General features: G+C 38.8%; 1 protein-coding gene across 3 annotated transcripts in view; it reads right to left on the bottom strand.

The window, feature by feature from the left end:
• The window catches only part of FAT1 (FAT atypical cadherin 1), a 119,950-nt gene that overhangs the window by 49,517 nt on the left and 53,831 nt on the right, over positions 1–16,602 (bottom strand). For all 3 annotated transcript variants that reach the window (XR_009517868.2, XM_069540291.1, XM_060001166.2), the window contains exon 3: positions 15,424–15,738. Coding sequence is in view for 2 of the 3 variants with exons in the window: in XM_069540291.1 (XP_069396392.1) it covers positions 15,424–15,738 (315 nt within the window). In the remaining variant the exon portion in view is untranslated. The remainder of the gene's footprint in view (positions 1–15,423; positions 15,739–16,602) is intronic.

Below are 16,602 nucleotides of genomic sequence, written 5' to 3'. Positions count from 1 at the left end.
ATTCCACAGCCACTTGCACCTCTGTAATTTCTGCACATCTCCATCCTGCTAATCCTTCCACCGCGCCTGCCTCACAAACACCTATTTTCAAAAATGAATCCAAAGGGTACCTTTTCTATATACATGTTATTGACCCTGTAGGTACTGAATATCTAATTAGTGTATCCACTTCTTTCATTTTAAACACTGGTGCTCACCTGTAATGTTTATTACTAAGTTCCAGAAGGAGCTATACTTAACTGAAACAGCACAGTATTTCAGAAATGGAGAGAAACCTGTAAGATTACCAAACTCAGCTACCTGAGCCAAAGATAAATTAACTTGTTCCAATTCACCAGTAAGTCACTGTCCGAGCCAGGATTCGAATTTAGTTTTCCTGAGGCCCAGATGAGAGGACTGGGGAATTCTTCCCCACTCCCCATCACACCACACTGCATAATTTACTGCATCATGATATTTCAACTCTCCAAAAACTCTCCACTGTGACTTACATGAAGTTTAAGAAAAAAGAAAGCTGGCAATGTTCATCATTAGTCATTTAATAGGTCCAAAAAAGCAAGTTAGAGAGTAAAATAGAGTGGGCGAAGGCAGAAAAAAGCATATGCAAGTGCTGCCTCTTGTAACAACTTTATCTTTCTTTTCTCCTGAGCTCTGTTAAATTAAAAACAGAAATGAAGACAAAAAACTTCCTTGCCCTAAAAAAACAATCCTTTCTGTAGACCAATACCATTATAAATGTAAGTGGACTGAGTGAGCAAATACGGCTTCTTCTCACCAATTCACAATTACAAGTTTGCCCCATAAATGTATGTAGAACTAAGAAATCAAACTTTCTTGTTTTTATGAACATCATTAAAAAACTATTTACAGCTTTTCAATGCCACTATAGCACTTAGAGATGACTCCATTTAAGACAGAATGTTAGATTAACTATAATGCTTTAATGTAAGATTTTAATATTCGACATTTCTTATAAATCAATACCAAAAACCACCTCCAAACTTCCCAAAGTTCAAGAGATCAAATGGACTTCACGAGGTAGGCGGCACGTAAAGGTGAACTTACGGGATTAGTAGGTGAAGATAACGAAATAGTCCACATCGGCAAAACTGTATTTATGCATTCATTCAACTATTTTGTGCTGTCCACTCAGAACGCAGAGATGATTAAGACTGACTCTTGTTTTCAAGAAACAAGGTCCAGAAGGCAAAGACTACATTCAAGAAACAGTGAGGTAGATGAGAATGTAGGGCACATATAGAAAAGAGCACAGGTCCTTGCTGAGGGCTCTGGATTCCAAGGAAGTTTGAACTTGCTTGGATGATGTCCGGTCATCTCTGTTGTTCCAAGAGACAACCAACCCACCAGCCAATATGTGAGTGGGGCCATCTGGGACCAGCCAACCTCAAGCCAACCAGCCAAATGAGACCAGCACTACATGAAAGAGCAGCCAAGCCTGGCCAAGATCAGAACTGCCCAGCAGAATCTTCAACTAAATCATGGTGGTTGCTTTAAGCCGCTGAGTATTAGGATGGTTTGCTCTAAAGCAAAAGTCAACTAATGCCTCAGATGAGCTCATCTCTAATTGTTGTTTGGCTTACTAAATGCTCAGGTATTGTGCTATGAGATTTAAATGTATTATCTCATTCAATCCACATGTGTATATATATGGCAATATCTGTACCATAATAAATGAATTAATATTTTTACAGGCTCAGAGATTAAGTTGCTTACTCAACGTCATCGAGCAAAGGGGTGAGACGGGAGTTCAGTAAACACAGAGCACCAGAGCCTGAAAGCCACATGAAGAATGAGAGAAGCCAAGGAGGGACGGAAGGCTTTGGTTCTGGAAGAAAGGGTTTGAAACGTCAGCACTATGAATGAAACTAGATGGCAGCTGGAGAAGAAAAAAAAAAAGGATTTCTGAGTAGGATTAAGGTCCAACTGCACTGAGAGAGAAAATAACTTGCAATCTGCAGTTTTTGAAGAACCAAAACTGTGAAAGAAAAGGTCCTGGCTCTAAAAAAAAAAAAAAGTTGCGTGGTCATGTGTTCACCTTGCTTGGCAGGAAATTTACTTTGAATCATTTTCCAACTATTCTACTTGAAAATAAGCAGAGGAAGGGGAAAGATCAAGGAAGAAAACAAAAGTTTGCTCACCTAATTAACATTTCCCATTACTCTGATTATTTTTGTCTAACCCCTGCAACAACTTTGGCCTTCTTATCCTTTTGCTTATTTTATAGTAATGCATGAACTATAGCATCATATGTGCCAGAGAAGCACCATCCCACAGAACTTTCTGCAATGATGGACAAGTTCTACAATTGGCACTGTCTGATATGGTAGCCCCCAGCATCCGTGGCCACCGAGCACTGGAAATGTAGCTAGTGTGTCCGAAAGGCTGAATTTTTAAATTAATTTAAATAATTCAAATTGTCACAAATCATCTCTACTCCTTTGGAGAGTCTCCAATTTCAAATTATATATGTCAAAACCCCAAACTTTAACATCACAATAGTCAGAATCTTTTCCTGTGGTTAAAATTTGAAGCAGTATTTCAACAGCAAATGTATTTGTTACCAAAATCCAAATTTTGTAAGCATCTAACAATGAAAAAAGCAAAAATTTCCAAGATTTTGACACACTGATACTGCTCCAACAAAGCCCCCTTCCTCCTGCCCCCTCCCTCTTACTAGTCTCCTCACTGGGCTCAGCTGGTGATGAGGAAGCCTGGTTTGCTTTTATCAGTTTACAGATGCATGTGAACACCTAAAAATCAAGAGTCTCTGTGTTTAACAATGACTTTTCAAGAATCATGATTTTACCAATGTACATTTTTGCTTTTGGTGAACTCTTGCTAAAACCAAAAATTAATGAAATGTATGTTTATAAGCAATAATGATGTCATAAAGTTCGCTAGCTCAAAATCACCCACTTGTTCAGTCTGTACTATGCTATTCAACTTATTTTATAGAATGTCTTCCCCAAATATGTCCTTCTGAGACACACATATAAAAGCCAAGACAAGGCCCTTGTCCTCAAAAGCATACAATTTCCTTAAGGAAACAGCCCTTGTACCTCTGTATCTTTTTCACAATGTTTTATTAATCACAGCCCTATTCTGACTAAGCCTTGACTGTAAGCATGCACTTTGGGTGTATTATTTTCAACTGTTTTCCCCACTGATTTTTCTGAAACACTTGAATCTATTCTGTTCTTCACTAAGTTTAAGAACTTTCAATGGTGGCACAGTTGGTGGTAAAGGGAGTATTTAAAGTCTTAGGTGTTTTCAGTGTGGACAGCGTAATTTCTTCAATAGTTGTTACTACCGTGATCTGGAAATTCCATTTCCATCTTTCTACATTCAAGCCTTACTTTAGCAGGGCTTGTCCCCAGGACATTGAGTGTGCTTTAGTAATCAGCAACATCAAAGACCATTACAATAAAACACCTGTAACATCCCAGTGAGGACACTGTGAAACATATTGCTCAAGCAACTTTTAGACAAGCACTATAAAACCCCCAAAGACTATACATACATACACATATATGATGTGTAATATGCGTACACACCTTCATAAAAGGTTAAACCCCAAATTATTACCTGTAGTTACTCCTGGGAACAGGTGGGCCAAAGAAGAAAGGTAAAGAGGAGGGCACCTTCACTTTTTATGTCATACAATTCTATATTAACAAGTATATTATTTAAAGAAATTTAAACATTAAAATATTTTAAAGGTCAGCGTGAAAGGATACAGAAACATTTACTGGTTGAACACTAATCTCAAGCTGGAAAGTCTCAAATGATTTTCTAAAAACTCTGAAGCATCCGGCCGTGTATGTAAAAAATAAAACTTCTTAGAAACGTTACAGTGGCATATCTCTTATAATTTTTTCTAAAATGTTTTTGAAACTAAATTTTAATGAAATGTACCATACATTCTAAAGTGTCCTCTCACTGTAAAAACTAAGTTTGCTAGAGCCAGAAGGTCTTTTAAAATCTTCTAACCCAAATCCTGAACTTTAAAAAACAAGGGGGGTTTCCTTGGTGGCGCAGTGGTTAAGAATCCACCTGCCAGTGCAGGGGACACGGGTTCACTTGGCCTGGGAAGATCCCACATGCCACGAAGCAACTAAGCCCGTGCACCACAACTACTGAGCCTGTGCTCTAGAGCCCATGAGCCACAACTACTGAGCCCACGTGCCACAACTACTGAAGCCCGCATGCCTAGAGCCCATGCTCCGCAACAAGAGAAGCCCATGCACCGCAACGAAGAGTAGCCCCTCTTGCCACAACTAGAGAAAGCCCGCATGCAGCAACGAAGACCCAGCGCAGCCATACATACATACATACATAAATATTTTTTTAAAAACAAGGAAATATGGTCCAGGAATGTTAAATTAATTCCTGAAGGTCAGAGTCAGCCGCACAATTGGAACTAGAGTTGAATTCTTACCAAAGAAAGTGTTCAGAAGTCTCTGTGGCTGCAGCCATTTACAACCAGAAGTGAGCACCAGAATCACGAGGAATGATAGCTAAACCCACGTTCCCACCCCCACATCAGAGCCACTGCATCAGGACCTCCATCCGTGAGGACCCAGCTTACACAATTTCAGAGGTTCCCAGGTGATGTGGCAATCCATCCCACGCCCACCACCTTGGGCCAAGAGCTCACAAAAATAGAAGAAAAAAAAAATCCATGCCCAATTAATTAATTAAATTTTAATTTAATTTAAATTACTAAATATTTTAATAATTTCCTAAACACAGAATTGCTTTTAGTCACTGTAATTATCACCACTGGCCATATTCTGGAACAAAGTATATTATTCATTTCTCAAAAACACCACTTGAGATACAGAAAAACGTTAATAAGACTAGGGATTTAGGAGAGAGAAACAGTACTTAAGAACCATAATTAACGTTGCAGAAATGCTACTTCAAAGAAATGGCCATGAGAGTCCACGTGAAGATTCCAACTGCTCTGAAGTTACTTAAGCCTAAAACATCTCCCAGAATTTTCCTGACAAATCTGCAACTACTGACCCAAATCATTAAATCCCCCTAGACCGGAAGTGAAATGTAGCCTTTCCAACGTAAAACAAAATGATCTAAACGGCAGTTTCCATTTAACAGCGTATTTCCCTTCTTTTTGGAAATGCCTTTTGTAGTATGTTGAATGGTGGCCTCTCTCCAAAAGATACGTCCAACCTGAAACCTGTGACTAGGACCTTATTTGGAAAAACAGCCTCTCAAGATCTCAAGATGAGATCACCCTAAATTTATGATGGGCCCTAAAATCAATAAGTATCCTTTTAAGAGAAAAACACAGAGAGAGGTTTGAAATACCCAGAAGTAGGGAAGGTGGAGGCAGAGACTGGAGCAATGCTGCCACAAGCCAAGAAATGCCAGGAGGCACCAGAAGGATTCTTCATTAGAGACTCTAAAGGGATTGTGGCCCTGCCGACACTTTGATTTTGAACGTACGGTCTCTAGAACAGTGAGAGAATAAATTTCTTTTCTTTTTTTTAAGCCACCCAATGTGTGGAAATTTGTTACAATAGCCTTAGAAAATTAATACACCTTTTTATTTGAATAGCAAACAAAAGTACTGAAAAAATACCAAAAAAAGAAGAATTAGGTAAGAATGGCAAATAATTGCATAATCTAAAGATAACCACTCATCTTATTTTCTATGTTTTATTACTGTCTTCATTTGAAATGTCTTATGACTTTATATAGGGTATCATTCTATATACAAGACAAATTAAAAGGCAGAGGATTAAAAAAAAGTCTGCCCAAAGATAATTTGGGGTAGGAAAGTGCCAAATGCTCCAGATTATCCAAGTTCATTATATGCTTTTCCTCAAAAGGAAGGAGAAACAGGCTGTCTCACCTCTGGGAGGACCTCTTGAACATCTCCGGCTGAGAACCACAAATGAACTAAATCTTATTTTTATATAATACATAAAATATGCCCCAAATTGTACCTCAGTTGTATTTTTAAATATATTATCTCTCATACTCTTTCCTCTTCCATAATAGAATGAAGTAAGAAAAAATATTTTTTAGTAATCTGATGAACAATAAGTATAAATACTAGTTTAATGCCTATATAATACAAAGTCACAATTAATCACAAGTTGTTTCAACTAATGACCATGATAGAAAAGACCCTTCTATTCTGAACAAACCTAAACAATTTCTCTCTGTTCTTTTAAGAGTTTATTCAACAAGCAACATGGGCCTCAGGGTACAATAACAATAATTAAAAAAATAGTTTTCAAGAAATAATTTACTCAATAAAATATTCTCTTTAGTCAGAATAATTTACCTGTGTTCACCCTACATTGGCCAAAACAATCCTTTCTATTTTAGCCATGATGACCTCTCATTCCTCTTACATACAAGCTTAAAACAAAAAATAAACCAAAAAAAAGCAAAATGCCTACTATCAAAAATTAACAAACTATATAAAATAAATACAGAAGCTATAAGAGGCCAGAAGTTAAAAATGTTTTAGAGGGCTTCCCTGGTGGCGCAGTGGTTGAGAGTCCGCCTACCGATGCAGGGGACACAGGTTCGTGCCCCGGTCCGGGAAGATCCCACATGCCGCGGAGCGGCTGGGCCCGTGAGCCATGGCCGCTGAGCCTGCGCGTCCAGAGCCTGTGCTCCGCAACGGGAGAGGCCACAACAGTGAGAGGCCCGTGTACCGCAAAAAAAAAGTTTTAGAAATTTATGGGATATGTGTTCTAAACTTCAGACTCCTGAGTAATTTTTTTTAAAATTTCCATGATGCATTATTGAAATACAGCCTGCTTTGAGTTGGTGAAGCTATCACAGAACTACAGAGACTCATCAAATGTATGGAAAATAAAGGAGGCAATATATTAGTAATTATTAGTAGTAACTGTTAATTATTCTAATTTTTAAAATAAAGTATTAAAGCAAGCAAAAGACAGTGAGACAGGAAAGCAGGAGACATTAACTGTAGAATTCCATGTAGCACATGACAAATACTTTTTCATGGGACATTCTATTCTACAGGTCTGTACCTAACCGGCTTTAATAAAGTGAAAATGTTCTCAGAACAAGCCTGTTTACTGTAATTTACAAAGAGCACAGCTGAAGTCCTGAGGTCTGGACAGTGGCTAGATAGAGGATACCACAGGAGCAGGAGGGACAGAAACTAAACCAAGGACATTGCTTTCCTGTTCAAACTTCTAAGACTCCTCTTACAACAGGTGAAACGGAAATCATGAATTTCGCTAATTTTTAAAATCAGTCAACTGGAGAATACATATTAAGCAGTAATCACATACTCCGTATCATGCTTGGTTCTGTCCTGACCCTCCAGGACCTGAGCCAGGATTGAGCCAGGACTGAATGTCCACAGAACAGGCAAGACGAGCGCCGCAGTGAAAAGGCAGAGCAGACCTGGAAAGACAGGCAGGGAGGTGGGCCCTGCTACCCACCGGCTCGCATCTAAAAATACAGATTGCCTTGTAGGCCAAGAGCAAACTTCCAATTTTTCCTGTAGTTATCACTCAACGGCCATCCCCTTGGAGCTTTAGACCATGAGCTCAGCGATCCTCTGCAGTACTGCGCTGTCTTTATTTAGGTGGTGTTCCAAGACTGCATTTAACTACAGCCTGTCTGGAGTTCTCTGGGCAGCTGCCGCCATTTGAACAGCTATTGTTTGTCACTGCAGTCCTGGTGCCGGCAGGATTAGGCTTGGAGCCAAAAATGGAATTCTATTCATACACTGTCAAGGCTGGAAGGGCGCTCAGAACTCATTTAGTTCAAACTTTCAGAGTCCCACGGAAAACCCTAAAAGAATGAATCAAATGACCAGTCTAAAGTCACACAAGCAGTGGCTGAGAAAGAATCTGCACCCTGAAATCTCCAGACTTCTCTTCTGGTTTTAATTCTGTCTTAACTAGCTGTTTCTCATTGAAAATGGATGGCACTGAAACATAAGATAAACATAAGAGCAAAAGCCAAATGCAATTTACCAGGAATTGCCTTCAACATTCCTATAAATGTCAGATATAGCAGAGATAGGGAGGGGAAGAAACCCAACCCATTTTATAAAGTTAACATCACGTTGACAAAAAAGGCTAATCTCACTTCGGCACTTAAATGCAAAATCTTAAAATACTGGTACTTAAAATAATTTTAGCAAATGATATTCAGCAACATTAAAAAAAACAGAATACCCCTTGAAAGAATTTAACCTAAGGATTCAAGGTTAACAGATTTTCGGAGAAAAAGCATATCATCTATTTTAACGTGTGCAGAAAAAGCAGTGCATAAAACTTGACTTCTTTTAGACTTTAAGGATAACATACTTCACAGTAAAATAAAAAATAAGCAGGAGGAACAGGTAGAAAGATCTATAGAGTCTTCCTTAATATTTGCATATATTTGGGAAAAGACTACAAATGAGTAAACTTTTTTTTTTTAAAATGAATTCCTGCCATTGTAAAGCGACTGGCCCTTCATTTCCTTCCTGTGCAGCTATCAAATGTTACCGGAAACCCTTGGAAGTTGTTTGCAGCTATAGCTATTTCCTATTGCACTTTGTTCAGCCTCCGTTCCAGCCACAATAAAATGCCATTTACTTTGATTGAGAAAAAAGTAGTTGTAATGTGATAGTGGACTAGAAGATGGGTGGTTACCCAGTATACCTATTAGCTACTACAGCATTTTATGACTTTCCCATGCTTTAGGGATTACTACATATATATGTATATGTATGTATGTATGTATATATTTTATATATATATACATATATATCACTCTATCTGCAATTAAAAAACATTTCTTATGCTGAACATAAAATAATCCTACATGTAAACAAATGAATGAAAATAAATCTTTTCTCATATTTCAACCTTGGTAACTAATGTTCTACTACTATTCTTTAAAGAATAATTTTAATAACCTGGAGAAGCAAAACACAGCTCTTATCTTTTTTAAGTATTCACTGCTTAGAGCAATGGGAAATAAATTTAATTTTTACTTCAGGAATATTAAATAGTCTACCACCTCAGAAATAAATCAACAATTCAGCCAGCCCAACTAGTAAATACATCACTATATCAGGGGTGAGAAAACTACTGCCAACCTGATTTTGTATGGCTTACAAGCTAAGAACAGCTTTTATATTCTTAAATGACCAGAAAAAAAACAAAAGAATATATTGTGACACATGAAAAGTGTATGAAATTCAAATTACAACGTCCATAAATAAAGTTTTATTGGCACACAGCCATACTCATTCATTTCCATGTCGTCTAGGGCTGCTTTCGCTCTACAGTGACAGAGCTGAGTGGCTGTGACAGAGGCTGTATGACCTGCAAAGGCTAAAATATTTCATACCTGGCCCTTCACAGAAAACGTTTAATGATCCTTGCAGTACACGGTTAATAAGACTAAGTTTAAACACTTAGTGTTACTTACAAGCTTCGTGCTTTTTGGTCTGAAAATATCACTAGAAATAAGATTAGCCTAAAAAGCAACCATCATATAATTCAGAAATTCCTTAACACAAAAAACAGAGAAGGTAAGAAAAACCGGATCCCAAACCACATTTACATCACAAACCCAAAAGCAAATCAAGTGAATGTGGGATCCTGCACCCAGAAGTAGCAGTTATGAAACCCGCGTCCTTCTGGCTCTGACCTCGGGTGGCCTTCACCTCTCTCTGAAGTCATATAATTACTTGAAAAATGGGGAAGACAGCAGACTCTTGGCATTTGTAATCTCTACTCGTCTCACAGGGTTTCTTGTAAAGATTAAGTATGTGAGGTTGCTTTAATACATGAAGTGCAATGTGCATAATAAGCTACATGTGTCACTGCCCTTCTGGCTCTGAGAGAAAGTTTTATTCCAACCTGATCTAAAAGTGAGGTCAAGACTGGAAGAGTGGTAAAAGAAAGACCAGAAATAGCACAGAAGAGTAGCAAAAGAGGGAAAGCCAAGGTTTGCTGGTTCCCTCTTTGGCTGTCTCCTTCAAACTCAACTCTCAAAGGTGACAGGCATGAGACAGCCTTTGGAAATCAGCCCAAAGAGAGAGAACCAGTGTGGCTTACAAGATTCCAACAGTGCAACATGCTCCAGATCCGATAATGAGAAGAGATTTAGAGTAAAGATCAGCCTCCAAAATATATGAAATTTTAACTCTACAGAATTGATAAAGGAAAAGCTAAGAAAACAGTAAGCTGAAACAGCCTCAATAAAGTTTTTAAACCATTTAAAATTTCAAGTAGATGGAAACAGATTCAACAGTTGTCGAAAGAAGCTAAACCCTTTGAAGATGCTCACGCAGACACACGGAAATCACATCCACAAACATACTCATATATTCAAAAAGCATGCCTCTACTTAATATACATTTCTGATGAATTTATTTTTACCCATAAAAATTTCTCAGAGTATTTGTTCCCACACAGGAAGATCTACCTCAATGAATGAGAAGATAAAAAAAAAAATTTACTAGACAATATAAAATCAGTGGATCGGTGAAATGGGTGGTGACAGGTACATGGATATGTACCTATATTCTTATAATAATGTGGTAATTTTTCTAAGGCACAGCCTCTAATACTAATAATACTGTTAAGGGAAAAACCCAAGATGTTTATCACTGTATACAGTATGCTACTACCCATGTAAAAAGAAAAAATAATGTATTCTTGTTTGGATATGAGTAAAAGAAATGACAAATAGTAGTTTCCCCAAAGTGTTTTAAAATGTAGGTTTTATTATTAAAGAATGGTGAGGCCACCAGATCAGGAGACCACTGTCACTGAAAAGACAGTTTCTTATTCACAACACCCGAGATAAGAGGGCATGCCACGCGCACCGCACAGGGCCACACGAGCCTGCACTGGGGTCGGTCAGGAGGCTGAAGGAGCAAGGAGAAAGCATGCACCAGAGCCTTTCCTGTGGTTTCCACAGAAAGGACAAGGTGACTCAGCACGAGCAGGTTTAGAATTGGCTGGTATGAATTATTTCAATGGGCTCTGGTACTCACTTCGTACATGAATCTCAGAGTAAATATGCTGAGTGTAAAAATCTTTACCAAAAAAAAAAAAAATAGTATACACTCTGTGAGTCTAATTGTAGAAAATTTTAGGGAGCACAAACTAATACACAGTGACCGAAAGCAGATGAGTGGTTGCCTGGGGGTGGGAGCAGAGAGCAGTATCGGGAAGGGGATACAGAGAGGCATGGCAAAACTTTGGGGAGCAACAGGTAGGTTCACTGCTTGACTGTGGTGATGGTTTCAGTGTTGGATAGCTATGTGAAAACTCATTAAATTGCAGCCTTTAACTATGTGCAATTTATTATATGTCAATTACACTTCAATAAAACTTTTAAAATAAAGAGCAATACTTGCTTTGTGTCCAAAACCTGGAAAATACCAACACAGAGGTAAGGGAATAAAAGTGTGGTCTTTTCTAAAGCACATACAAGCCCCAAGTGAACACTTGAAAATTATATGCCAGTTTTAAGTTACATATCAGGCCTCAAAAGTTCAAATTGATAACAATGACTAAAAAGACACTTTGCTGAGGTTGCTCCACTTTGCTGAGGTTACTCGTGGAGAATGAAGCCTGTGAGTGCACACTGGTCCCCATTGTTTGGGGCCCTCCTTCTTCTCTGTCCTTGACACTCTGCAAAGGAAGCTGTGACGTATGTGTCTGCAGGAGCTGGGCAGTCAGGGCTCGGACAGCCCAACACTCTAGGCTCTTGTCTCTCTCCCACCTCGAGCAACCGCACAATTTTTGTGAAAAGAAGCAAATTTACCCTGATACTGAACATAATCAAACAAACGATGTTATAAGAATTTCTGGTGTCAACAAAAGTGTGTGTGTCAGGAAAGGAAAATGAATCAAGTCTCTTTTGCTTGTACCCTCTGTAAAAGGAAACACCCTGCCATCCACCACCCCTTAGAAACAACACCGGAGGAACCATCTGAGATGCAGACAGAAAGGCAGTTCCAGGCACAAAAACTTTGATCAGAACACAAAATACATTTAAAAATGTTCATCCAAACTTGTCGTTGAGAATCCCCCATTCAGATTATCAAACCCAGTCCTAGCAAGGTTTTCTGTTCTGTTTTTTAAATTACGCGTCATACTATGACAAAAGGAGAGAAAGGTCGGGAGGGATGTTTCCTCCTCTCCAAAAGGACTTAGTGAGGTCATCTGATTTAAGTTTATACAAAACATGCCAAGGGACTGTATGCAGACTCTCCAAATTAGGTCATTATTTATAAAAATAGCGTAAATATTATCCTTTAACCCTTCTTCTGGTATTTATGCTTTTCCACCAAGCATAGCCCTTCTCTCACACACTCATCTAACTCGATCTCTTGGCCTCACCACTCCTTCAAACTGTCCCAACTTGAAGAACATCCCCTACCCTCTTGTCCACCCATCCACTTTACCACTTTCAGAATCAGCACACTAACTTTTCCAGGGGGCCTCATCCTCCTAACTACACCACCACATGAGTCATCATCAGTTCCACAGTTCCTCCAGAGGCACTGATTAGCACCTGGGCACACATCTCACACCCACCTGTCTCTCTTTGCTATTTCACTTACGTAGACTACATACTCTCAAAGCATCTCTTAACATGCTGGATACACAGGAGAAGCTCAATAAACGCTCGAGTGTAAACAAACAATTTGAATGGCAATGAATTCCGGCTTTCTCCAGTCTGCTGGATGTTGTGATCATCACCAGGGTCCTAAATTTCTCTTTACCACTAAGGGGCAGGCAGACGCATTTTACCTTGTCAAATTTGTTTATCCAAAGGAGAGGCACAGATTTGTCAATCTACTAAGACCTTGGTTATCTCATGTAGAGTTAACAGAGCAAAGGTAACTAACACCTGCAAGTGGGAGAGGCCGTGGCATCCTTCCTGGAAGTGAGGCTGAGCACGCATGCACGCACTCGCCTTAACAGGCCTGCAGAAATGCTCAGCGCTAGTCACAAGATGTGAGGACCTGGGAGCCAGTTTTCTCCAAGATCCCAGAGGTAAAGCCTCACTACTGTCCACATCTCCTGATTTCCAGCCCAGTGATTTTCTCGCTCCGCCCTTAATAATCAAGTAACATGATTTAGGGTCCACAGGTGGTCTGATGGGTCAGCGCATCACAGGAACTTTCTTCCACCAGGCTGTCTTTCACCAGCTTTCACAGTCTGGCCCCCAATAATACTGAGGCTGTATTTACTATATTCTTTTATAATGCCCATGCTAAAATATGGTTATTTCTCAGTCTTTAGAGACTTCAGGTGACTTGTGGAATGATCAAATTTCTCTATTAAACACACAGTTTATTACATACTTCATAACAAATATTCCTGAGTGCTAACTATGGTTATTTTCCACTACTATCTGCCTTCAACTCATATAAAAATAAAACCTCTCTGTAGTCTCATGGCTTTTCCCCTGCTATCCTATCAGCAGGATGCATATGCTACCCACCCAGGGGTCTGGGAGCTAGCTATGGACTCCTGAAAGGGATTTCTACTCCCTGAAGATAAGGAAGAGCTTAGAAGTCTCGGCAGACATCTCTTTTAAAGAGTTGTCAGAATAGGGCTTCCCTGGTGGTGCAGTGGTTGAGAGTCCACCTGCCGATGCAGGGGACACAGGTTCGTGCCCCGGTCAGGGAAGATCCCACATGCTGCGGAACAGCTGGGCCCGTGAGCTATGGCCGCTGAGCCTGCGCGTCCGGAGCCTGTGCTCCGCAATGGGAGAGGCCACAACAGTGAGAGGCCCAAGTACCGCAAAAAAAAAAAAAGAGTTGTCAGAATAGACATGAAGAGAGTAGCAATGCCACATTAATCCCATTTCTACAAGACATAACACAACAGCAGTGTCATCATCATTTCAGAGGCCTGAGATGACCAGGGTATCAAGGCTCCCACAGTAGCTCTAACTTATATAATTATAATGGCATAATTATCTCAAGGAAAAAGTAAAGCCTAATACAGTCAAAATAAATCTTGTTGACTTGTAGCAATCAAGAAAGACAGTCTATATGATAGGTTGGAATATGGTGACAAGAGGTTTAAAAACTAACATTTTAATGTACTTTTTAAGACACAAAATATTACATACACACATGTTCCCTTATCAGGTTATCTTTCTACAGGCATTTTGGTACAGATATTGAACTCAAGCTTCCTTCCACCTCAAGAACTGCTTCCTCTTAAGTTCAACAAAGGAAATTATGAAATAAGAATTGCACCAAAAAAAAAAAAAAAAAAACTGGCAAGGAAGCTGAGAATGCCTCCTTAACTTTGGTTTTTGTATATTATTTCTTTGACATATCAAAAAGACAACCCAGTAACTGAACAGGCCAGCTCCCTCAGAATAAGACATAATGAGCAAAGACATGATAGAGGCATGCAAATTATAAATCTACCACTTTAGAATCTGTAACTGGATCCTATGAAAAAGTACTGAATCACCGAAAATCTGGGTTCAAAGGCCAGTGATCTACTTCATGAGAAGTTTTATGTTCCTACAAATAAATTGTCCTCTCAGTGTCATGCGGTGGTTCTTGGTTTAACTCTGATCAAGAAATCAGAGTGCAACCCTCCACTTATAAAGTTTTCATGTATAAATGATAGCTAACTTTTCACTACACAAATGATAGCTATGTTGAACCTTTGTGTGTGTGTGTGTGTGTGTGTGTGTGTGTGTGTGAAATAGTAAAAAAGAGAACCAAGACTTCAGAAAAAAGTTGATGCATTATCAAATGTAAAAAAATAAATATTTGAAGTTTATAAGGATTTTGGAAGAGGATTTTGGAGTCAAGGAGCTACCTACTTAGAAAAAGGGTTCAGACACTGAGAGGAGAAAACAGTTAGAAGGAAAACTTGAGGTATGAGTTCAAGAAAGTAACTGCTCCCAAACTGAAAATTATTTAATCCGGATCCTCTACTGCCTAAAGAGACATAGCACTGCTCTAAGGAAAAATTCCAAAACAACATTAAAAAAAAAAAAAAAAAAAAACTACTGTGAATTGTGAAATAAACTCTTGCTGTTTTTCATAAAAAGTAGAGTTTGGAAAATTTAGCAGCAGTAGAATTTGCGGTTAAGTTTAAAATGTATCACTAATTTAGGAACTATTAATGAAACTACAATATTTGCTTTTTAACCTGCAAATGAAACTCTACTAATGAGAAAAATAGTTTTATAAAAGCAAATTCAAAGGAAAAAAAACTGGGGATAAAATTTTCATAAGGGAATAAAGGCTTGTCTTGAGTAACTCAAAAGGGAAACGATTTATCAAAAACTAAATAAAAGTGGCAAATAAAGAAACAATTCTTAAATTTCCCCATATCAAGAGCATATAAGCATGAATATTTCATACATAATATTAACACATACCTGTCTTAGGATTTATTGAAAAAAATCCTTGTGGATTTCCGCTTGTAATTTTGTATGTCAGCTTGTCATCAGAGCTAGAATCTGGATCAAATGCCTCAATCTGGACCACAGACACATCCTTGGGAGAGTTTTCCATTATTTCCGGATAATAAACAGGCTCTGAAGTCTGCGGCGCATTGTCGTTCACATCCTCCAGCTCTATATAGACCTCTACAAAGGAGGAAAGGGGCACGACGCCCTGATCAGATGCGTAGACCGTTAGCCAGTAATGGGAGGTGGATTCGCGGTCCAGTCGACCTGATGTCTCTATAACACCTAGAGGAGGAAGAAGAGAAGCATGAAGTAGCCTGTCAACCATCACCGCCAACAGTCACTCTGAGAAAGCATCAGCCTAAATGACAACTCTTATGCCTTAAGCCTTATGGAAGGCTTCTGTGTCACAGCGGTGCGATCTTAAGCCAATTGTCTAATCTCTCTGTGCCTCAGTTTCCTTTCCTATAAAATGGAATAATACGAGTAGTGTGTTCCTAGGTTGATGAAATGAACACATATAATGATTAGAATATAGCACTTGGCACGTAATATTGGTTATAAAATATTTGTCATTATTAGTATTAGGTGCCAGGCACTATGTGGGGCACTTTACAACTATTATCTTATTTAAGTCTCAAAACAACCCAAAGAAATGAATGGGCAAATATGGTCTCTTGTGTCCTGAAACCCGTCAGTTTCTTTTAATCACCTTAAGCTAATGGCAAGACAACCAGGATGCAAAAAATATAAATTTTCCTACCACATTATAAGCTCCACAGGAGCAGAGACCACATCCTTCTAAATGCCAGTTTACCCAGCACATTACCCAAAGCCCAATAATTATTTATTAAATGAATGAACAAAAATGAATGGATATATTAACTGGAGTTGATACAGAAAAGTCCTCAAATGGGATCCAAACTAGGACACCTTTCTCATTAAGTCAACTAGTAAGAGATGGAATTATAAAATTACAAAAAAAATTAGAATGTCTGTAATGTTTTGGCCCAGCCACTGAAACCACGCGAAATCTTATTCTCAGGATGATTAACAGTGGAAATATCCATTTCTCTTGGGCAAATCCCACCTTTTTATTCAATGGTGTAAACCTGTCCTTTGGCTTTCCCAAAATACATCACTGGATTT

Source organism: Delphinus delphis, chromosome 21 (assembly GCF_949987515.2).
Source record: "Delphinus delphis chromosome 21, mDelDel1.2, whole genome shotgun sequence".
In the NCBI taxonomy this organism is placed as follows: Eukaryota; Metazoa; Chordata; class Mammalia; order Artiodactyla; family Delphinidae; genus Delphinus; species Delphinus delphis.
This window is presented reverse-complemented; position numbering and strand designations above follow the sequence as displayed.